Source organism: Haliaeetus albicilla, chromosome 10 (assembly GCF_947461875.1).
Source record: "Haliaeetus albicilla chromosome 10, bHalAlb1.1, whole genome shotgun sequence".
Taxonomy (NCBI): Eukaryota; Metazoa; Chordata; class Aves; order Accipitriformes; family Accipitridae; genus Haliaeetus; species Haliaeetus albicilla.
Genome location: NC_091492.1, coordinates 30,032,082 through 30,054,766, shown reverse-complemented (window position 1 = coordinate 30,054,766; position 22,685 = coordinate 30,032,082). Strand labels below are relative to the sequence as shown.

The 22,685-nt window shown below is 47.7% G+C and overlaps 2 protein-coding genes across 6 annotated transcripts in view; one reads left to right on the top strand and one right to left on the bottom strand.

Annotated features, from left to right (window-relative positions):
* Positions 1 to 4,905: 4,905 nt before the first annotated feature.
* Positions 4,906 to 20,634, bottom strand: BRAP (BRCA1 associated protein). Of its 2 annotated transcripts, none has more exons than XM_069794639.1 (12): positions 20,439 to 20,634; positions 20,042 to 20,215; positions 19,091 to 19,292; positions 18,067 to 18,256; positions 16,442 to 16,555; positions 15,805 to 15,953; positions 13,630 to 13,705; positions 12,854 to 12,992; positions 12,254 to 12,363; positions 10,519 to 10,608; positions 8,503 to 8,606; positions 4,906 to 7,278 (listed from the first exon to the last, which is right to left on the bottom strand). In XM_069794639.1, exons 1-12 carry the CDS (start codon positions 20,518 to 20,520, stop codon positions 6,918 to 6,920), a joined length of 1,791 nt encoding a protein of 596 aa, XP_069650740.1. In that variant the 5' UTR covers positions 20,521 to 20,634; the 3' UTR covers positions 4,906 to 6,917. The 2 variants fall into 2 exon arrangements, with proteins under 2 accessions (XP_069650740.1, XP_069650742.1); XM_069794641.1 differs by having other exon boundaries at positions 20,057 to 20,215; positions 20,439 to 20,632.
* Positions 20,620 to 22,685, top strand: part of ACAD10 (acyl-CoA dehydrogenase family member 10) — a 16,387-nt gene continuing 14,321 nt past the window's right edge. For 3 of the 4 annotated variants that reach the window (XM_069794638.1, XM_069794637.1, XM_069794635.1), the window contains exons 1-3: positions 20,620 to 20,740; positions 21,575 to 21,748; positions 22,266 to 22,414. In XM_069794638.1, coding sequence (XP_069650739.1) covers positions 21,583 to 21,748; positions 22,266 to 22,414 — 315 coding nt within the window. In that variant the 5' untranslated portion in view covers positions 20,620 to 20,740; positions 21,575 to 21,582. Of the gene's footprint in view, positions 20,741 to 21,518; positions 21,749 to 22,265; positions 22,415 to 22,685 lie in introns of all 4 variants that reach the window. The other variant, XM_069794636.1, reaches the window with a different exon arrangement.

Here is a 22,685-nt window from a genome sequence, read left to right as displayed (position 1 = left end):
AGGAATGACAGCTCCTCATAGCTCTGTAAAACAGCCGGGTCTGAGCATATACCCAGATGCGGGGTCCCGAGGGAGCGCTCCCTTCCAGGCTCAGAGTCACTTCCCAAGACGAAGCATTTGGATTTTTCCTCCTGGTTACAGCTAGTGCAGCTGCAAATATGATCAAAAATATCTAATCCTCTTAACTGCTTCTGCAGTTCGACTCCAATCGCTGCAGAGGAAAATGCTGTGATTTCAGTGTGCTGCCTGCATTCCCACTTGGCTGCCTATAAACCTTGGCTTTTCCACCATTGTTCATCCCTCCCCATTGACTTCTTGGAAGGAGGAGTAGGTGTTTGGCTCCTAGCGATGAAGCTGCAGGGGTATGTCAGCGAGAGGTGGAGGCCCGGAGGTCCTAGGTCCTGGGGCTGCGCTCAGCTCTCAGTGCTCCTTCACTGAGCAGGCAGGATCCAGTTGGGATTTCTTCTTTGCTCCAGTGAAGCCGGAGCGTGTTCAAAAGCTGCCAAGGAGAATTGCTTGGAAAAAGTCCTCTTTGCTCCTCATGCAACCCCTGCACTTGCAGAGGGAAACTCTTGGCATGGCTGTCCTTGGACAAGACTGGCTGGCTCCCTTTCCATCGGCGTGGGGCCGCTGGCTGCAGCGGCATCTCTGTCTCCTGTGGACAATTCCAGCTCACCCATCTCACTCAGCTGCATCTCCCACTCGGCTCCTCCAGCCCTCACAGAAGGTTTTCCAACTGGGACTCCACACAGAACATGGATTCAAGCCAACAGCACTAGGAGTTTCTCCAGCCTATGTTAATTCTCTTTGGACTAAGATTACCAGTAGCGTGGAGGAACTGTTCTAGGAGATCTACTCACGTTTTATATGTAAAGGTATTTACTGTGGTTTTATTTTAGGTTTACAGAGCTCAGACACAGAGACCTCGAAGTTCCTTTGGAACCTTGCTCACACCTGTAGTGGGGGTCTCCCACCACCCCAGAGAGAAAAAGCCCACCAGGGTGGGTTTCCTTCACATGCCTAAACACCTCTGCTTTACATGGCAAGAGGATGCACTTCTTCACCTAAGAGCATCACACATCAATAGAGACTAATAAATATCACAAAGTCACATATAAATAGAGACACGAGGGAAGAGGGTGACTGGGAGGCAGAGGCATGCAAACAGGCAGCAAGAACATCATTTTTGCATCCAGAAAACCACAGCATGTCCTACACTGACATTATCCCCCAAGACCATTGCCACCGCATAAGGACACTGATAATAGGCAACAAAACCAGCTAAGTTGCAGTCTACCTCCAGGAAAAGCCCTCCTTAAATGCATGAAGGCGGCCTGACTGCTCGGTCTGGGGCAGATAGGTGGGTTTTGTGAATGTTTTGCAACCTCCACTAGCATTAGGTGGAGCACCCACAGCTCCCTGCCCAGCACAGGCTCCTGCACCCCCCCGAACACGGGGCCTTCACAGCTCCACTTAAGCACTTTTGAGAGCACAACCGCTTCAGTAGCATGCAGAAGAGAAGCATGGCCACTGAAGTGCCACCTTCAGATAACAAGGAACATACGGGGCCCGGCACAGCCCCGGGGATCTCAGGTTGGGAGTAAGTCACATGCGTAACACAGCACAAGCAAGACGATAGCTCATCCTCACCCTGCTGCCCTCAAGCCCACAAACCCAGATAACCTCTACAACCACAAAATCATCACGTTACTAAACCTGCAAAAAAAAGCAAAATCTCAGTCTCCTGGCGAGCTCAGACACCTCTGCTCAGAGCACAGCCCCCCACCAGTGAGCAGCAAAGTTTTCCGCTGCTTATCAGCCTCAGTGCAGCTCAGGAAACCCTCCACAAAGAGCCCCCACCTACCCCAAAACAAGCTCCAGCTCCAGCAAGGCAGCAACCCCTCCAGGTGCAGCAACTTTATAGGAGCTGTTGGCCCTGAAGAAGGTTCAACAGGGACCAATTGCCTGGTGGGGAAGTAAACATTGTTTTCTCTTGAGGTGTTTGATGTTTTTAACCAGCTTGGGATGGAAGGAGTTTGACTCTCCAGCTCCCTGCGAGAAGGCGGAGGGAAACTATGTGAGTATCTTGAGGTTTGTTGTCTAACTCAATTAACCAATTACTTCCAGGTCGAGAAGGGGCAAAGCTATAAATGCTGCTTGCTGCTATAAATAATGTTTGCTCAAGGGTGGTGTGGGAGCAGGAAGTGTTAGGTGTGGGGTTGTAACTTGGGCTTAAAATGAAAGGAAATATCATGAATTGCTTCCTGCTTCAAGCAGACCTGTTGCTATTTTGCTGTTGCCCCTTGGAAGCTGAAGTGAACCAGTGCACAGAGCTGGCTTTTGCCTTGGGAAACGTGTACAGGAATTCAGGCTGGGGAATTAATACACAAATGTCCCTGCTGCACAACTTTCTTCCAAATACTACTGGCTGTCCTGGTGTAGGACCTGCTGTGGACCAGCTGGATGTGTCTGCCTTTAAAATACAATTATTAGACCAAAATGCCCATTTATGTAAAAAGGAGGAGGGGGGAAAGCCTAGGAGAAATTGATGTGACTTTCTCAGAGCTCAAACAAGAACAGACAAGTCAGTTGGTACAGATCAAGGCAGGAATTTTCCACGGGGCCTTAGGGAATTGGGCTCCAGTGAAAAGGTAAACGGAGCAGAGAGCAGGTGGTGGGACGGCAGTGTGCCCCGTTGGAGGGGCCTGGGCTGGCCGCAGCTCAGGCACAGGGAGCACAGTGTGGATGTGGGGTGTTCCAGCTGCTCGGACAGGCGGACGTTTGCCTGCGGGGTGACTCCGGGTCTGCTCTGCTAGTGGCACCATGCGAGGTTTTTCTAGGGCACAAACCAGAGGGACATCACCTCACCCAGGACCTCAGCTCCTAAAAGAGCAGAACCAGTGTCATGGAGGGGATTAATTGGTGTTAAGGGACAGGTTTTTCCCAAGGGGCAAATTAGCCCGCCAAAAAATTAACGAGTCCCTGGAACCATATGAAACAGAGCAATGTCAGCCAGATGTCTCTCCCCAAACTGCGGTACCCATGGCTGACTGGGCTGCACGGCAGGGAGCTGCTGCTGGGCTGGCCCTGAAAGGGCTCATGGAAACCCATCAGCAGAGAGACTGGGGGGTGCTGGAGCTCAGATGGCCGCAGGTCTCACAGGCGCTGCATTCCCCTCCTACCCCAGCAGATCCTGCTTGGAGCTTGGGCACGTACCCTGGGGGTGCTGTAGGCGGTGGGTGGAACACCCACCTCGCCATCAAGTCGAGCCCCATCGAGCAGCCCTGCTCTTGCCTCCTGCTAATCTGGACTTTGCCGTTTGCTCACAGGGAACATCCCTGGCGCAAAGCAGTGGCAGCTGAGCCCTGGGCACCAGCTCACCCCGAGCTGCCCTACATTTCCTTTCTAAGCAGGGGGGCACAGCCCTTTCCATTCCTCTGGCTGCGGGTGCTGCTTCTCCCAGCCGACGAGAAGCCGTGCCGACGCATCACCCCGTCTCACTGCCTCTCCCCTCCGCTTGCTCGGGAACAGCTGCCGGAGTGAATCATTTCAGCATCCTCAAAGCACGGAGGACTCTGCCAAGCTTCATGCGACTTCTGGCTGTCACTCTGCTCCATCTGTGTTTCTCCCTGGCCATGTTAAATCCCGCAGCCTTTCCTGCAGTCCCCAATGACCTCCTCTCTCAAGCAGGTGGGTGCTCTCACCACAGAGGTGCAGAGCTGACATCAGATGCTCTTGGGCTGCCTCAGGCATTTTCACCATTACCATCCTGCCCATGTACACAGAATCATGGGTCGTTCTGCTGTCCTGTTCCCTCTCTGCCAGCCTGTGAATCAGGGACCTTTGGCAGAGATGGAACAGCAGGATCCAGTGAAGTTCACAGAACGTGCTGGCCACCAGCACCCCTTTGGGGGAGAGCAGATCCCTCATTTCTTGCTCCTGCTGGAACATCTCCTCTCTATTACTGCCACGTAGCCCACATGCCAAGTGCCAAGGCAGGCTTTGTCCTCGAGCTCTCTGATACCACTCCAGCCACCCAACACAGCACCAGCAGAGACAGTAAAACCACTTTGCTGTTCATCAGGGGGGAATATGTGTTTCCTTCATGATTTAAAAAAAACCAAAAGTCTATTTTAAGGTTTTTAATCATAGCAGGAGCTTGGCCAATCACAGCTGTCCAGTGCTTGGGGGAAGCTTTATGCTGCTACAACCTTCTGCTGTGGTGATATTGAGTCATCAGCCACAAAGCTGACCTGTTGTACGAGTTGCAGATGTCAAAACTTGACCACCGGCTGGAGAGGTCTGAGTGCCACCGCTTCTTCCAGGCACTCGGGTGGCCAGATGATGAGTAAGGGTCATGGACCAGCCTTCCCTGGGACTTTTCCCTTCACCACGAGCCACATGTGGGCTCAAGCCACATCAGTACTGCTTCTGCTCTGCAGCCAGAGAGAGTGTGGTCCCACCGTGGAGAAAGTCTCGCAAGGAAGGGTGCCCTCAGCCTCACCCAGCAGGAGCCTGGGGGAAGCCTGGTTGATCTACAGCAGTGAATGAACAGCCAGGTGGACACCGCAGGCTGCCTTGTCACCTGGGATGATTTTAGGAGAAACTGGAGGGGGCTCAAGGACTGAGGATAATTTGGTTTAACACAGAACTATTCAACACCCCTTGCTTTTTCTGCATGAGCTGCCCACTTCTCATGAGCCAGAGATAATTAGCCTGCCTTATCTGCTCCTCTCAGCTCAGCTGAACCAAACTTCCCCCCAACCCAAACACAACAAAGAGCTCATTTGGACAGCTTTGCCTTCGAGTTAAAAAGTAGAAGACTTCAAAAAGAATAAGTCACATGTTTTGTTGTTCTCCCTGCCATCTCCTCCCTCCGCTTCCAGTTGAATACACAAACAAAAATACTGCACACTGTTTTAATTTTCAATCACATTTTTTGAAAATGAATTCCAAGATACAGTACAGCATCTTAGTGTTCTACACAAAGCAAGCTTTCAGCAAAAGGTCAGAGGATATTAGATGATGTAAAAATATATCTTAAATAAAATAGTTTCTATAGGAGAGCAAGCTGTGTTGTACACCTCTAGGTCCTTAGAATAATTTACAGAAGGCAGAGGCCTGGTTGTACAATCCACACACTAGAAAAGTTAGTGTACATTCATGCTACAAAGTTAGAAAAGGTCGAAGTTCCAGATGATTGGGGCAGATCTCCAAACCCAAGCAGGGGATGCAATGAGTGCACTAACAAGCGCCCTGTATTTCAAAGTGAGGAAGTTCAACATTTCCAGTCCATAAAGTCAGGAAGCAGATTATAACGTCTCACCTTCCGAGAGTCATTCTGTTTATTGTAACTCATTCCTTTCAACTGGCCAAACTTCTAGCAATAAAGGACTAGCTGTTTTACTTCTTTGTTCCAGTTTGGAGCTGGTAAGTCAAGAGCTGCATTTTCAGTGTTACAGACTAAGATCACGGCTGTTCCTGCAGTTCGAACAATGGAAAAGGATCATACTATGGCCTGAAAAGACAACTGCGGGACTCCCCCAGCCATTTTTAATAAAGGATTAGCCTTTAAATGCTCAGATTGCTGAGTGCAACACAGCAACCAGGACAGTTGCTTCTCCAGCCAGGGTAAAACTCTTCCCACCCCAGAGCATCAAGTCTGATATATATTCTAAGTGAAAACCAACAAAAAAACCACCCAGATTTGTCCACAAATTTCCCTTACAGGATCTGCATACCTTTGGGGCAAATAACACAAAAGTTTTGCCAGCTGAGATTTTGGACAGAGCCACATTTCAGAGTGCAACAGGCAGCGCTATGTGATCACGGTAACTGGAAACAACAGCTGCATCTAGTGGCGAGGGTCCCATCGCAGGGCAGGGCGCTCAGCTCCACTGCAGACCCAAGGACGGCAGCCCTGTGGGTAGGAGCCAGCAGCTACCGCAAAGGTTGGGTACAGGCACGTAGGAAGAGAGTTTCTAAAATGCTGTGTTCGTCATTCTCCTCCCCTCATTTTGAGGATAGCAGCACTGGAGCTTATGCCAACATACCGCTACTGCAGCTCACAGAGGGAACACACACGCACCCTGCTCCAGGAGGATTGGAACACCATGGCAGCTGTTAATATGCAATATGTACCAGTCTTCACAAAGATGGCTCTATTTAATTTGTAGAAATGCCTGTAAAACAACCACGTTAGTGTCCAGAATATAAAACTTTCATGCTTTCTGCCCCAAAGGCAGCAAGCACTGGCCTTTCAATGAAGACAGAGATAGTAGCAAAGTCCCTTAAAGCATTTAATACCCTAGATTATAAGCCTTTAGGACTTGTTCAGTTTCTTACACCACTAAGATGGTTTATTTTCCACACCTCATTCCTTTTTACTTCCGAACTACAGTTCTACTCCTGCACTAGCAGTTCTGCAGTGTCAGGGGTGCATATACTAAAAGGAGATGTATAGAATCTAATTTACACTGTTTATTAAATGAAATAATTTCTTAATTGAGAATACTTTTAATCCAGGAGAAGAACTGCAAAAGCCTTACACACTGGGCCTAGCCTACTCTACAGCATCCCCTTGGGGAATGCAAAGTTTAACATATACACACCCACCCACCCCAAAACAGTACACTCTCCAAGAAGAAAGTCAAATGCATGGATAGGAGGGGCTTTGAAAAGGTAGGAAGGCAAAACGGTCATTAAGATCTGCCTAAAAATAGCTAAATAGTGCAGTGAAATGCTTTTAAATACCACAGACACCTCCATTGACTGGCAGCCAGTTTCATGAGCAGCTCTGAAGACAATTTCTAGCTGGGCTTTAGTGAACTGGGTGTTCCCAGACAGGGTCCCGAGACGTGAGCCTGGCCTACCAGCAGCACGGCCAGTTCCAGTATGGGAGCACAGCATTCTGATTTTCATTTGCCCCTCTTGCCACGGCCTCTCCTGGAAGAAGGTTTGCCCGTGCCCCCTGTGGAGGAGCTGGCGGAAGATGCCACTGCTATGTTGATCTGTCCTTCCTGAATCTCCTGTCGGGTCTCAGCTGGAAGGTGATTGATTTTCTGTTGCGTCTCTAAGTAGAACATGACATCCCGCAACTGCTCCTGGATCTCAGAGATCTGCAGGTCCTTCTGTTCGCAGGTTTCCTTTAACACTCTCTCCTCCTCCTTTAGTTTGTTCTGAAGCAAGGCCTGATTAGCTCGCAAACACTTATTCAGTTCTTGCTCCTCCTTCAGCTCATTGGAAAGTTTAGCCACTTTGTTATTCAGCTGAGAACACCTTACAAATAGAAGCACAAGTCAGGAAAGCAGTGTACTATAACCAGATCAAACACTACTGCATCCTTTTTATTTCCCATCCTTAGGGCAACTGACCCCCAGCTGTCCCCAGCCCCACCAAGACCACCTGGAATTTGGTTTTCCAGCAAAAGACGGGCAAGGGGAGGCAACACAAGAGGACTATGAAATCCCCCCCAGGATTTTCTACCCAGCTTAAGGCTTGCTAGCACCTGTTTGCCTGCATGGTGTTACCTGCAGGATGCTGTGAAGCAGAATCCCTTCCTTTGTCCCTCAGACTGCATAACCTGGGAGAATCCCTTCCCTTGCAAGTTAGGCAATTCCATCTTGTACCAAATGCCAAAAGGCAGGGTGCCTTTGGAAGCACAGGACCGTAATCTTGAACATGCATCCACAACTTAGGGAATAGGTGCAAAAAAGGGCACAGCGATTACATGGCGTCCTGAGAGAGCTCAGCGCAGTCAGGGACTCCCAGATGCTGGCTCCCGCCACACTCCGAGTACAAGACCCTGAAGGTACCACTTCACTCAGAAGCAAGATGCTCCCACAAGGATATCAGTAGCCTCATGTTTCAATTCCCTGCTCCTAACAACTCAGTGGTTTTGCCCTGAAAGTTTGCTGGCATCATACACAGACTTCTTTCCACTCAGCAAGGTGAGCTGCATGAACCACAGCTCACTAGCCTGGGTCCCCTGCTCCAACCAGGACTGCTGGATGGGCAGCAGTGCCAGGGGCCTGGTGGGCTAGGAGGAACAGAGCACCAGTCCCACCTAGGGAGCTGGAACACACTGATCCGCAGAGTATCCATGCTTGACGTCTTTCATCTAGGCACTCCCTAAGATCTACATTTTGCTCTGTGCTGGTGAGATGCCTCTGTTGAGCTGCCTTTCTTCTCTTTGGATGTATCCGCCAATTGCAAAACAGACTGGCATCTACTTCTGAGCAAGCAGAGGAAGGATTACTGAATGCTAAATATGCAGACCATGTAAAAAGAGCCAAAAGCCCAAAAGCTGTGTTCCACTCAACAGGCACTTTCAATTTGTGAACACCTACAGAAATGAGAGCTTTTTTTAAAATAAGCTGTGTTCTCAGTATACCAGTTTAAATAGCTCAAAATTGCCCAGGAATAGCAAGATTTTTTCTTTTTGGATGTCCCTGTGCGGAGTTTTAATGGCTGCATGGAACTAAACCTGGCAGCGGTACCCACTTCCTTTCGACAGACTGCTTTTCTTTGAGCAAGTCATTCAGCCTCTGTTCCAGACTGTCACACTTCTCAATGGTCTCTTTAAATTTGGTCTTCATGTTGTTAATCTGTAAAAACAAACACACAGGCATTTCACACAGAGCAAAGTCCTCTGCACTTTCATTATGACATTCAATTCTCTGGAGCGGTTTCTAGACTTTGACCAATTACTATATCCAGATAAGCAAAAGCTTTGAGTCAAGAAAAGGCTTAATTTTGATGAAGACCCTCTGTATTACACTTTGCAGTACCCCAACAAGGAACCACGTTGCCGTGGAAGCTGCTCTCACAGAACAGCAACTCAGGCTGCCTATCTGTGCCAGGCACCCCATTCAAACAAAAGCTACATCAGATCCTTAACTTCTTATTGACTGCAGTTAAGCATTCATTTAGCCATTCTCTCAGCTGTTTTTCTGTCAGCAAACTTAAATTTCCATCTTAAGGCTTTATAATGCCAGGCTTTTGCTCATTTTAAATTAAACCTCAAATAAGTATGGTCAAAGTCTGAAAATTAACATGCTACTTTGCTCAGCACTGACTCAGCAGCTTGCTGTCATAAGGCAGTGACCTACTGACACGAATATCTTACTCATGCAAAACGCAAACAGAAACACACGTACATTGGCTTCCTCTTCCCCTCTACTTCACAACTTGAGACTGCTACTGCTGAAGAAAACCAAGCTCTCATTCTCTAGGCACTGCACAGAACACGTCAAAACTTCTAACATAAGACCTACAGGAGATTTATAGACAGAAATACTTGTTTCCCCTATATTAGGGTCAAAAGCATGCTTGCATGTAGTGGAAGCAGAAATTTAAAGGAAAAATGCTTTCCTGGAGGAGCAATCTGGATAAATGTCAGTGTCAGCACACATGGTGCCTTCACCGATGCCAGAGTCAATGCAGAGCAGGTTTTAAGCCTTCCGGCCTTAATCACTGAATGTTTATGCAGCTGATGGTTAATTTGGGGAAGTAGCCTGAGTACTGATAATGGAATACACTGCATAGTGGCACTGATCCAGACAAGACTTACATGGAGCAAGTGCCTTGAATAAAATCGTAAGGATCTTTAAACATGAAACCACATTTGGGGCAAATAACATAGTTGTTTCACTTTGAAGTTGCTCTGTGAATCATATTTTCTGGTCACGTGCAAGGTGATTTTTGCTGTATCTTTTCCTTTTATAGGGCCCTCTATAAGATTTCTGGGACTGTTCTTTAGACGAATGACTACTATTTCAATGGTCATAATTTCTACATTTACAATGCTACTTAACTGCAGATACTAAATGGTTAATTAGAAGTCATGTAGAAAGTTCAGTTAAGGACTCAGCCCTAAATTCTGACTAACTTTAAACCTAGTTGAAAGGATCTACGCAGAGTAAAAAGCATTAAAATACTCTCACTGGATTTTTGCTCATGACATTTTGAAGCAGTCCTGCCTACAGGATGCTTTATAGGTGGAGACTCTGAACTTTTCCCAAAGGGTGATGAGGAGAGATAGGGGATCAGAAAGAAAGGGCAAATCAATATGCATTTGGAGCAGAAAGACAGCTTCCACTTTCTGCAGCCGAGCAAATTGAAGTCATATTGTCTATGGTACACTAACCTTCCCTAGAGATACACGTCAGTGTGAGATGGATGGCATCGGCAAGCAGGGATCCTGCAGCAGCATGGACTTGTTTTCACCACTGCTGCAGTTTCCTGAGCAGCACATTTAAATCAACCTTCAATCTAGGTGGCAATCTACCTACTTCTGCACCACTGAGCAGCAAATTGCTAGATCTGAGCATCGAGATAAGGGACACATCCTGGAGCCAATTTTCTCAGCTGGTAGTGAAACAGGCTATGCAAAGCCTTGTCACGTCATGCAACATTCAGGCTGTATGAGACACTGAACAGCTCCATCTCCCATTTAACTTAACAGTGTCCAGGGGCCTGTTTCAGCAGAGGTTCACACATACCCAGAGCAGAGCTCACCTCTTCAGCTGTATCTTTTTCTATTCGGACAATCTTGTTTTCCCAATAGATTCGCTGTGATTCCAGCTGGCTTGTTAGCAGATATGAGTACTATAAACACAGAAGATATACACAGAACAGTCAACTTTTCCGTAAGGGTGTCTATGCCGATTAAGAAGCCCAAAGGGCTCCAATATACAAATCAATTTAATCAGATGAAATTAAGCATACAGGACTTTCTGAACATACATCCAAACTGCAGATCCAGCAGATGCGTTCCACCAATTTGATTTCAAAACCAAATTACTTGATTTCTTGAAAACAAGGAAAGCCTTTAGAGCACAACAGCAAGGATCAAGTATAAATTCCACCAAGCTGTACCCAGTATCATGCCAAGAACTTTTTAAAGAGGAGACAGATTTTTTTCATTGTAGTAGCAATAAACCTCTATAAGTTTTACACTCCACAAGAAAATCCCTGTCATGCCTCTGAGATCCCAAAGGCTGAGTTGCTGAGTTTCCAATTTACAGCCCAAAACCCAAGGCAGAAGGGTAAATGCACATATCTAGCTTCACTGTAAGAACATCTCTGGGAAAGCATCCTCAGTGGTGTATAACTATTCACAATTATTGCTCTCCAACATGTATGGCCCATTCTGATGTTATTTTGGCATCAGAACAAGGATATATGCCTTACATCCCATCTTTTCCTTTCTGGTTCTGCAAATGAGTTGAGAGGGTTCGAAAACGTGATCATTTCTTATCATCAGGCTAATAAGCACCAAATCAGGCATTCACTACAGAATTAAACATGTGCAAAAAGCTTTGAACACTATTAGTAATATCTGAGCGCCAAAATACACTGCCAGATTCATTCTCTCTAGAAATACTTAGATCTCATAAGCTAGACAGAGAAGTCTTACGTACTTTAAGCACCAACCTCCCAGAAAAAAGGGTTAAGAATAGCTGGTTTAGCATCTAAACATTACTCAGAAAATTCACAGAAAAGCAACCAAATATTTATTTGAGCAATAAGCTTACAAAGTCTGGTCTCTATGGGCTGTTGCTCCTCACATACCCTTGTGTCTAATGCAGCTGAAATCATGCTGCAGTGTGTCTGCTCAGTGGAGCAGTATTCTGAGTTTCTCTCCTTTACCCTTCTAGTTAGGATAGGAGAAGCTGGCCAACAGGTACAAAAAAAAAAAAATTCATTATCTGTTCAAGAGAAGGGAGCAGAACAGGGCTGGTATCAGACGAGCCTGTCAGCTTTCTTTGATAGCCAAGGTAAGCACACAGCTATGGATTCCTACATACTTGTCCAGTTTACAAGCTAAACTACTAAAATTGACAGTTCCATACACATCCTGGCTCTTAAGCCAAGTCACAGACCCACTAGGAAGGGTCTGGCAAGTGAGTCTGGGCATTTGGACCTATTTCTCTCTCCAATGACCGGAGTGTTTGTAGCAGTGTAACCAGCTAATCTTCAATCTACTGGTGAACACAGGATGAAACTGCAGCCAGCTTACACTTAGCTGCATTGGCTCTGCAGAGCCAAGAAGAGGGGTTTTTTTTCCTTTAAAAAAAAAAAAAAAAAAGCAGTAAAAACATCCTGCTTCTGCCTGAAGATGATTGCCTACATGCAGGGAGCAGGTCTGCTGCATAAGCTGATGTAATTGTCCTGTAGTCATATTGGATTGGGATTTGAAACACTTCCATGCAGCAGCACAATGCAGAGTGCAACAAGCCAAAATATTTACCTCTAATTGTAAGGCATCAATTTTCTCCTCCTGACACATATCTCCCTCACACTCATACTGAACTATCTTCCCATCAGTTTTACTTGCAACCAGTCGATGGACGTAGTTATCTGAAGAGAGAAAATTCAACCACAGGGAGTTTTAGCTTAAGAACACCCAGGTTGACACCAGTGGAAATACTTTATGCAGCACAATTAACCATGCAGACTGCTGCAACAGTATATTAGCAAGGCAGAAAGCCAACAGATGTATTTGTTATTTAGCAGACTTCGCACAGACACCTTACAGGATATTTATTACAACAGCCCATTCCCATACCTCAGGGCAAATTGATGGAAAGGGAGTAACAAACACATTCCACAGAGACTACAGGACTGCCCCAGTTCATTACCAAATCATGTTCTCCCTCCTCCATCTGCTACAGACCAACAAAATTTGCTATTAGAGAGGAGATGAATGTTCCCAAAAGACAAGGTATTAGTACAGATGCAAACCCCTTAATCTCTAAGCAAACACTACCACAAGTACACTTACTAAGGGGTCCCAAAAGCCGTTTTACAAACAAGGTCATCCTTCAAGAGGGGCAGAGAGAGCACTTACCTCCAGCATAGTCCCAGACTCTGTGGTTGGTCAACTGCATTGCGTAGGTGTGCTGGGTCTCCTCAAAGTGTTTGTAAGCGTGTCGACTCACGTACCGGCCACAGCCTATGTGCCCACATATTAAACAGATCCAAAGGTTCTGTCAACAGAGTAAGAAAGCTCTGTATATACAACACTGTCAAGTGGTGGTATCAGCACTTTGAGAAAGTGTGATCTGACACCAATGGCCTGCTGATGCTGTGTACATCGAGTCACTTCCTTAGAAAGCAAACAGTGTTTGCTTTCCCCCCTCCTTCTTTGAAACTTTGCTCAGCTGGAAGGCTAAAGAGAAGGAGGTACCTGCTCATTTGAGCCAATTACAAGCCTGCAGGTGCTGGGCAGGTTGATAAATTACCACAAGCATGGATGGAAGAATGGCCTTGACGAACGAATAAGGCACCTCAGCAGGACCACAAAAGCAAGCTTTGAAGAGTGCAGACTAGAAGTGATCACCAAGTTCAGTGTTAGTCTAGCTGCCTGCTATCATACTCATCATGCACACTCTGATCAGCTCATATGCTAATACTTCTTTCCAAGAATCAGAAAGATTTGTCAGAACAGGAAACCTGGGAGGTAAGATCCCTTCCCAGTACTGATTCCAACCCAAAAGGAAAGCAGATACACCACTGTTCGGTAAAAATCAGCCTGAAAGCAGCCACAGAATCAACCCCAAAAGCAACTACAGCACTTGTGCAGTCAGATCTAGTCTAGATCTCACCATCCACCCACCTACTTACTTCTTGAACTCCACACTCAAAACACTTGTTCTCTTCCACTGGCTCAGGCGTTTGGCAGTATCTGCAGACAGGACACCTAGAGGGCAATAAGCATCATGATTAGACACAAGGAGCTCCATCTTAATATTACGGTAATTAAAAAGAGAGCCAGACAGCTCAAAGTAAATGCCTTATGCAGTGGGACACTCCCTACATGCATGCATCTCTCAGTTCACATTTACCCCACTCAAATTTGCCTCCATTCTACACAAGGCTACTGTTTTTAAGCCAGTAAGTGACAGAATAACAAAGAACAGTTCTTCCAAAGCCATTTCAAAGTCTCAGCTTGATCTGGTTTTGCTGCAGTCCAAGTATAGAGAACATCGGCAACCAAGAGCATTAGTGGGGCTGCCAGCAACATCAGCCTCATTTGCCAGTAAGCAAAAAAGCCATGACCAAGCTCAAGAAACACTTCCCTGCCTCAGCCATAAACATTGCAAGAAGCACTTGTATACATGTGTTATACATCTCTAAACATTGCTCCTCCAGACTGCTGCCAGCTGACATCTTCAGTTCTCTATTACCTGCAGGGTTTTAAGCAGCAGCTACACACTGTTGTGGAAGGATGCTGTAACTACACACTGCTGAGGACAGCTGAGTAACAGAGGGAGGTACTGACACTTTGCAAACATACCTTAGTACTTAAAACAACCCTAAGGAGATGAGTTGATGCTTCAATTTCACCCCAACCCAATGAATTATTCAGTCTCAGTTCTTCCAGGAAGAATATCCCATAACTGTACCCTAAAAGAATCAGTAGCAGGCACCCTGCTATCATTTCTTTTCAAACTATACCACTGTGCTGCCAGAAAGACAGAAGACCCAAGACCAGAAGGAACCTTTGTCCAGACCCTAAGCACTAGAAGCTCAGCTAGGGAGCAGGGTAACTGAGGCTGTGTATCCCGTTGCCAGGACTGTTTATGTATTTTTCATTAGCTGCTGGATAAGCTACAGAAATATTCAAGGGAGGAGACAATTGGATTGCAGTCAGCTTTCTATACAAATTCAGGTACTTAGAGCCTCCGTGGCGCCTAAGCAAGGTGGACAGGGATTTCTTTTATTGTTCTGCCAGACTAGGAGCATAAGTTCTGCTTAAATTGTATATTAGATATTTAAGTGCTGTTTTGGATCTTGCTCCTACACTGGCTAAGCTCCACTGCTTCAAATTTAAACTGGTTTTGATTTATGGAGAAAAGCAGTCCATGAACTTGAATGTACAATCTACTTGAAGCTACAAATCTGATTAATCTTACTGAGATTCTGTTACTTTGGCTTACAAATGATATACAGAGGGCTAAAATTTTCCTCACACTCCATCAGAGAATCAGGCAATCATGGGTACCAACGACAGAGAAGACAACACAGCGAACATCAGCAGCCTTGTGCTGCAGTTATCTATGACTGCCTGATGTGCAGTAAAACAGGAAACAGTGTCCAGAAAAATGCAAAATATGATCAACTGATAGCAGCACCTGGGTGCCAGTCAGGGGCTCTGCAGTCAGGAGCCCAGACACACTGAAATCCTCATCTACAAGGTTGTGAAAGATGGTAAGAGCAAGAACAGAAGAGGGTTAGCAGTAGCAAAAAGAAGAGCTGCTTCCCCGCTTCCCTTCCTTCCCTGCCTCCTTTATGTCTCACTTTCCAGTCCTGTCGCCCTGTACACCTGCTCTTGCCCAGCCTTCTTCATCCTCTCCTAGCATCTAAGTAAGACAGCAAGACTACAGGGCTCCCAAAAGGACTCCTAAGCTCCAGCCAGATGTGCAGATCTGTCTACGTTGCAGCTTCAGCTATGCTGAGGAAACGAATGACTGAACAGACACACAAGACTGAGTGAAATAGGGCTGTGTGTGCATCCAATGCTGTTTACCCCAGTATTTTTATCCTACAATATTTTAAAATAATCAGCTTTACTCTACAACTCCCTTCCTGCCTTAGGAGTGAGGCCCATAGGAAACATTGTTCAATTACTTTTGGCAGAGATTTCTCTCTGGGAGTCCCTTAATGTGAAAAAAAGAGCATTAGAACTGGCAGTAATTCCTGCCCCCACACTCTGATGAGCAGAACCAGTCTTGTCAGCATGTAACCACCACACTCAAAACAGAGTTTTATATGTGGAAATAAAAAAAAGCCTCTTACGTGGTGTCCTCCCACCGCTGCAGACACTGGCTATGAAAGCTGTGGTTACACAGCGTGGTAAGGATCCCATTCACGGATTCATCCATCCTCTCCAGGCACACTGTGCACTTTGGGAGCTCTGTCAGATCCATCACAGGCAGGCTGGCCCCCTTCAAAAGAAGAAGCAGAGACAAATTGCTCGGCACCTTCCAATCACTATAAATTAAGCACCCACATAAGAAAAAGTCAAACTTCTCTCCTGTTAGTGCTGGCACTAGGGTACAAAAACACTACAAAGTAATCCTGTGAGTCTACACAGTGGTTAGAAATTTATTAAAAAAAAGTGATCCACAACATTCAATAGGCCACAGCCAGGATCCTCATCACAGCACGAGTTCAGTACGGCTGCTGCATCTGCAACCAGCCTCATTCTGTTTTCCGGATTCACTAGATCTACAACCCACAGCAGGTTAGGTCAGAGATGCTGCAGTGGTGAGCCATGAAGCCCATGAAGTCACTAAACAAACTCTCCAAAGTAGCACCAGAATGGGAAATGGGCTTTGCATTGATGCAGTTAAGCAGTTCTTGCAGCGTTCTGCCCAGTCCAAATAATCCTGCTAAAATTCTCTGAAGTTCACGGAAAACAAAACAAACTTACATCTTCTGATTTGAAGACTTCAGCCCTTTCCACATACACCAGCTGGCAAACATCCTCCTCTATTGAGTTGAACTGCCGGCCATTGCATGCCATATAAAAGCTATCTGCATCAGCCTATGCGCAAAACAAAAGAAGCCAGTTAAAAAGAAAACTCATAGCTGATACAACCGAGGAAGAGGAGGAGAAATCTGCTGTATCCTCTCTTCTCCCCTTCACCAAGCCCCATAATACCAGAGGAGATATTTCAGCCAGTCAGCTCCTGCCAGCAGGCATTGCATTTTGGCACTGGGTTTAGCGTTACCACTTGAAGACAAGAAGTGAAGTTCACAGCAGTGACAGCTACACTGATATTTGAGCGTTCAGCAGGAATAACGGATTTCCCTTCAGCATCTGTTTTGCGCTTTGTCAGCAATTTCAGTGTATTTGCAAAGCAAATTTGGTCTCTGCAAAAATTTAAGAGGGCCACATTGCAGGATACTGATACTTGTGTCAGAGAAAGGAACGACAATTTAGCTGTGGGAAAGGATCCATTTCACCCATCACAATTCAGGCATGCTCTGAACTGTGCCCGAGAGTCACTTGCAAAGAGGCAGAACCAAAACAAAACCTGCCAAATACATCATCTATTTTCACTCAGTACCCTCCTGAAACCTTTTCTCTCGCAAACGATCACACCAGATTGAGGCAAGTTAGCTGAATGCCACAATCCCATATTTCTGGTCACTCCGGCCAGAAGCATAAAGGCCCTTGAGATTTGCTTTTGCTACCTGCAGACACAGCCATCAGGGGTCACTGAGGAACAGGGCTTCAGGGAATTTCCTAAGAAACAGGAACTTCGGGGTGAATTGCGTACAAGTTTTCAATGCAAGGCTGTTTAGCACCAGATATTTGCCCATGTAATTTGATACAGTGATATACAAAATGCATCTTTGCAACTACTGCAAATAGCCCAAAATGCACACAAATACTACATCTGTACAACAGGCATGGGAAATATCTCACGCAGCATTCAGGGCTGGGGGAAACTTCTCCCCCATCCACAAAATAGGTCATTTGCTGTTGGGAGAAAAGAAGGTACAACTGAGAGGGTCCACAAAGGAATTGGCAAGGGGAATACTTAAAGCTACATAGCTCAGGAAGGCCTGTGAGCAGCAAACTGTTATCTGGTTATCAGTTCATCCCCTAGGCTCTCAGTTTTAGGGGTGACTGTTGCTGTCAGACCACCCAGCTCCTCAGAAAAGCAGAACAAGTCTTTCCTAAGATGCAAATGAAGCCCCACTGGCTGGGTCCTTTCTGTTCAGCATAGTACAACACACCACTCTCTTTTTGAATATGCTCTGAGATAGCAGAGAACTGTGCATCCTTGCTATTTTTTTTTTAAATATCCTGCCAACAAGAAATAGGGTAGCTAGAACATGGCAGACATTTGCCTCCAGGTTAAGGTGTGGGACTAATCCTAGTCAGCAGCCCCAGGAGTTCTCTGGGCAATAGGACAGGACTGTTTCTCCGAGGACAAAGCACAATCTTGGCTAACAGCTGGCCAGCAAAGCCAGAGAGCACTCTGAAACAGCAGCTATATATGACAGCGCAGTCTCTTCTACAGCAAAGGGACTTCCAGCTCTTACCTGCGAGCTAAACTTTATCAGCACCATGTACTGGTTTGGAGTGGAATCTCGGATGATTTTCATGTGCTCAATTACTTCATAGAAGGAGGCCACAAACTTCATCAGGTCATGGCTGGTCATTGTAGCAGGGACCGTGAGGATACACAGCATGGCGCTGCGCCTTACGTCTTCTTTTAAAGAGGTCATCTTGCTGAGAAGGCAACAGTGACACACCTTCATGTCATTTCAGACAGGACAAAGGCACAGCTGGACACATCACATTTCCAACAGCCACAGTTACTACAATAACTTTGTTGTCAATCTTAACCCTCTTTTGCACATTTGTAAATATTAAGAAAGAGAAGCAAGGGGTCATGGGAAGCAGCCAGCGTACCCACGTGAAACTATTACTCTTTGGCAAAGGATTAAACTGGGGAGCTCCAATAAACAATGGTTTTGTCAGGAATAATTTGACATGTGTTTTTTTATAAAAACAGTTGAAGTTGGCAAGCCACAGATGCTCAGAACTATTCCTAGAACAAGTGAGCAATGTTTGTTACTATTTCAAATGCCCATTTTGTGTCTCCTGATAGCTTTCAGGAAGACCTGAAATGGAAGTTCTCATGCAATTATAGGGGAACGGTGTGGAATTGTAATCCCTGAAATACAGGATGAAACCTCCTCAGACAGCTCCTCAGGCCTGCCGCCAAGACCCCAGAAATCACAATTTAATTGTGGGATCCCTTGAGAAGCTGCTTTCAAATGTCATTTTTTAGGAACCCACAACTGTCTTGTGCTGTTACAGCCATCCTGGGTCAAGCCCTCTCCACCTGGAGCGGCATCAGCTGCAGCTGGGAGACACGGGCCAACCTCAAGCTCTACCATTAACACAAGGCACCGTCCGCCCTCCCAGGTGCGAGTCACCCTTCCTGTTTGTCCCAGCTCAGGAGCCACAGCCTCGGGGTGACAGACTCACCCTTCCTGGTGGTGGCATTATTCAGGAACACTGTTCCCACTAGAGCTACAATTAGTCAAGCATTCTTACTTTGTTTTGTACAGATGCATAATGCCGTGAACGATTTCAACTGAGGGATTCCCACTGAAGAAGGAAATCTGGTCAGGGAGCTGTTTTGAAGGTGAGTCTGGAGCAGCCTCACGCTCTTTACTTTGATCATCATGTTTATTTTTGTCCTCAGCAGATGCAGCCTCTGAAGATTTTCTTCCTTCCATGGCAGCTTTTGTTTCATCTTTTACAAACCAAAGTTTCCACATTATTAATGACACATTGGAAACGCCTGCTGTCCCCAAAGCACAGCCCGCATGTACGCAACAGCACCCCAAGAAGTCAAATTACAACCCTGGAAAGCAGCAGAACGACACACTTCTCATTTTTGCTGTTCCAGGGGAAACTCTGGAGCTGCCAGACACCCAGCACGAGCCTCTGGCAGGACCCCGGTGCTGCGGATCAAGCTAGGAGAGTTTTGTACTGTGCCCAGTGAAATCTCGACAGGCCCTAGTATCAACACAAAGCAACTGGGACAGGGCGAGGGGAGCCCCGCAGCAGCTGGCTACTCCTCTGCCCTGCTCTGACGGTGGCTTGGGTGTTCGACACGACTCGGGAGCTTCCGTCTTGAAACCTCCCCCTCTCAGGGAATTTAAACACCTGCAGAGCTGAATGGTCTCATTGCTACGTGCCAGCAACGCTGGCAAGCAAAACACTAACCAGCCCATGGCATACCCAAAATAAACTAACCCTTTACTGAGTGGGAAATGTTTGCCAGGAATAACCAGCTCTCCTCTCTGGACCCCAACACGCATTCCTTCGCTTCTGTACTCGTTTTCAAGACCCGCAAACCCAGCGGCACCTCCACCATCCCCACACTGACAGACAGCTGTCACTGGTGGGGCCAGCTCCTGGGAAGCGTCACGCTCCTCTTCTGCAATCACACAAGCGGGGTGGGCGACAACCACGGACCCGAAAAAGAGCATTACCCACCCCCGAGGCCGGTACCTGACTGCGGCTGGATGGTCTCGATGATCACATCGGTCATCTCCCTGCGGCCGAGGTGCTGGTGGAGGATGGCCGCCCGCTCCCCAGGGCCTTTCCCCTCCAAACAGGAGGGCACAGCAACCGGGGCCGCCCCGGTGCTCTCCGCAGCCATCTCCGGAGCTGCGCAGGAAAAAGGAGGTGTTGGGACAGGGTGCGGGGAGAGGAGCCCCGGTACCGGCACCCACCGGCAGCACCGGGACTACGACCCCGACCCCTTCCCCCGGGGCGTCTGCGGGCCGCGGACAAGGCACAGCTCCCTCCCCCGCTACGGCGGGCAGGTCTGACCCGTACCGGGGCCCAGTCCTCCGGTAAGAGGGAACCGGACCAGACCGGAGAGACTCACCAGCCGCGCTGTAAGCGAAGCCCGCGGGCAGCGGCGAGTGCTCGGCCAGCTCCAGCCGGATCACCACCAGAGACACGCTCATGGGCCCGGGCACCGGGGGCCGGCCACCGCGCTCCGAAGAGGCCAACGGAGATGAAACACCCGCTTCCGCCTCCCGCACCTTTCCCCTTTGACCTCAACGGGGTCACGCCCGGCGACGCGATGACGTAAGGCGGCGGCGACGCGTCAGCGGCGGTAGAAGAGGAGGACGGGGGGGGAGGAGGGCGGCTGCGAGCGGCCGCTCGTCCTCGCGAGATTTCCAGGTGTGTTCTCGCGAGACTTTGGGGAGGCTGGCCTGGGCTAGGGCGGGGGGGGCCGAGGCCGGGGCACGGGGGGGGAGGCCCGGAAGGGACTTCCGGTTCCCCCCCCCCGCTCCGTGCCCCGGCCCGAGAGGAGGGATGGGACACCGGGGGTGGAAGGGGCAGGCCCCGTTACCGTGGCAACGCAGGCAAGCTGGAGGGAGCAGGCCCCATCCCCTTAGGCCGAAGCACCCCCCCCCCCCCCCCGCAAAAAAGCCAAACCCCCAAACCAAACCTTTTTTCCATTCCCCTTGCACCCGCCACGCTGCTGTCTTGCAGCTCAGGCTTTGGTATAGCTTGTGCTTAAGTAAAAGAAACTAAAAGACAGTCCGGCCCTGGAAATAAGGACTTTGCTTCATGGCACAGAGCTGTTCGTGAAGGATAAAGGGTACCCCTGGATAATCAACACCCGCATCCTATAGGCGCTCTAACACGTCTTCAAAACCCTCCCAGCATCATCTGACATCATAGATAAGTCACTCTAGCAAAACTGACTTCATGGACATCTGGATCAATAGACAAGCCATCCAAACGTTGCAGAAATAGTCGCTTTGCAAAGTTTTGCTATGATCCATAATCAGTAGCATGCGTGTTAGTGATTAATCACATTGTGTCATACCTGAACGTTTGAAGGGTATAAGGACCCTGTGTAAAACCACATTCGGAGTGCCTTGATTTGGCTGGGACACTTCATGCTCCTGAATAAATATTTACCCTTGTAATTCTATACTTTGCGTCCTAGCCTCTCTCTTAGGTTGCACAGGCCAGTTGCAAATTTTCCTAACACCCTCCACACAGTTCGCAGCATGTACCTGAGGAGTGTTGCCCGCACCCCTTACCTGCTCTGCGCCGGGATCTGGCAGCACCCGCAGTGGTTAAGCAAGCGGAGGCAATCTGGATGTTGCCATTATAAAGCCGTGATCTTTGAGGCAAGCGGAGTGCTCCTCCCATCCCCTTACAAGATAGCCACGGGTATGTATTCTCATTTCTCATTTGTTCCTTTTGTTTCTATGCATGGAGGGAAAATAAATACCAGGTGTCCCTGTCAGCCGCCTCTGGTTCTGGTAAGATATTCAAGAACTTGCGATGATGATGATGGTACCCTGTTGTGCCATCCTACGTACTAGAAATGACAGCAACCGGCAGCCGTGTTGACAGCTCCAGGTCAGGGCCTGAACCCATCTGGTAATGAAACTGTCCTGTAGTGAGACCGGCTGATACCACCCGACATTGGTACAGTCCTTCAGCACACTTTAAGAACTCCATGTTTTCACCCCAAGGGTACCACACCAAAAATAGAGGTGAAGTGCCTCAGTTGGGGGAATGCCCAAATTTCTCTCTGTGTCTGGGTAAATTACCCCTGTCCAGCACGTCAGTTCTCATGAGTGCTGGTCGATGTATCAGACCTCAGAGGGATTGCAAGCTAATTTCCCAGTTCTGATGATGCCATACATGCTCTTTCCTGGATTTCTTACTTTTCTCTATGTAGACTGGGAGGCCCGGAATTGTATTCCAGCCGGCACCATCCAGCAAGCTATACTCTCGGGGGGGGGAAATAGTCCCTCTCTGAAGTACACAAGAGGAGAGCTGACAACTGTGGAGTTTTTGCAGGAACTGGGACAGCAGTGCTTTGAGATGGTAAGTCAGCTCCCCCCTCCTCTCTTTGTGCTTCCTGACTGCAGGGAAATGGGATCCTGCAATGTGGTGGTTCAGTGAGGAAAGAGGAGCTTTTAAAAGAAACCCTTTGATGGAAGGGTCTGGATTTACCACCTAGAAAGAATTGCTGTCTGATCACGGCAGACTTTTCACTGCCGTCATCATTCTGGTACGCAGGCGGGATGGTCAGTTGAATCTGTCTTCACTTCCACCAGCCTCTTCCTGCATATTTTGTGACTTTTTTATTTGAAGA

Coding starts and splice junctions, on each gene's coding strand:
- BRAP (XM_069794639.1), bottom strand. CDS start 20,520: ATGAGCGTGTCTCTGGTGGTGATCCGGCTGGAGCTGGCCGAGCACTCG. Junction 10,609..12,253: donor TTGATGCCTTACAATTAGAG/GTAAATATTTTG, acceptor CTGTGTTTATAG/TACTCATATCTGCTAACAAG. Junction 7,279..8,502: donor AAGCAGTCTGTCGAAAGGAA/GTGGGTACCGCT, acceptor TCTATTTGTAAG/GTGTTCTCAGCTGAATAACA.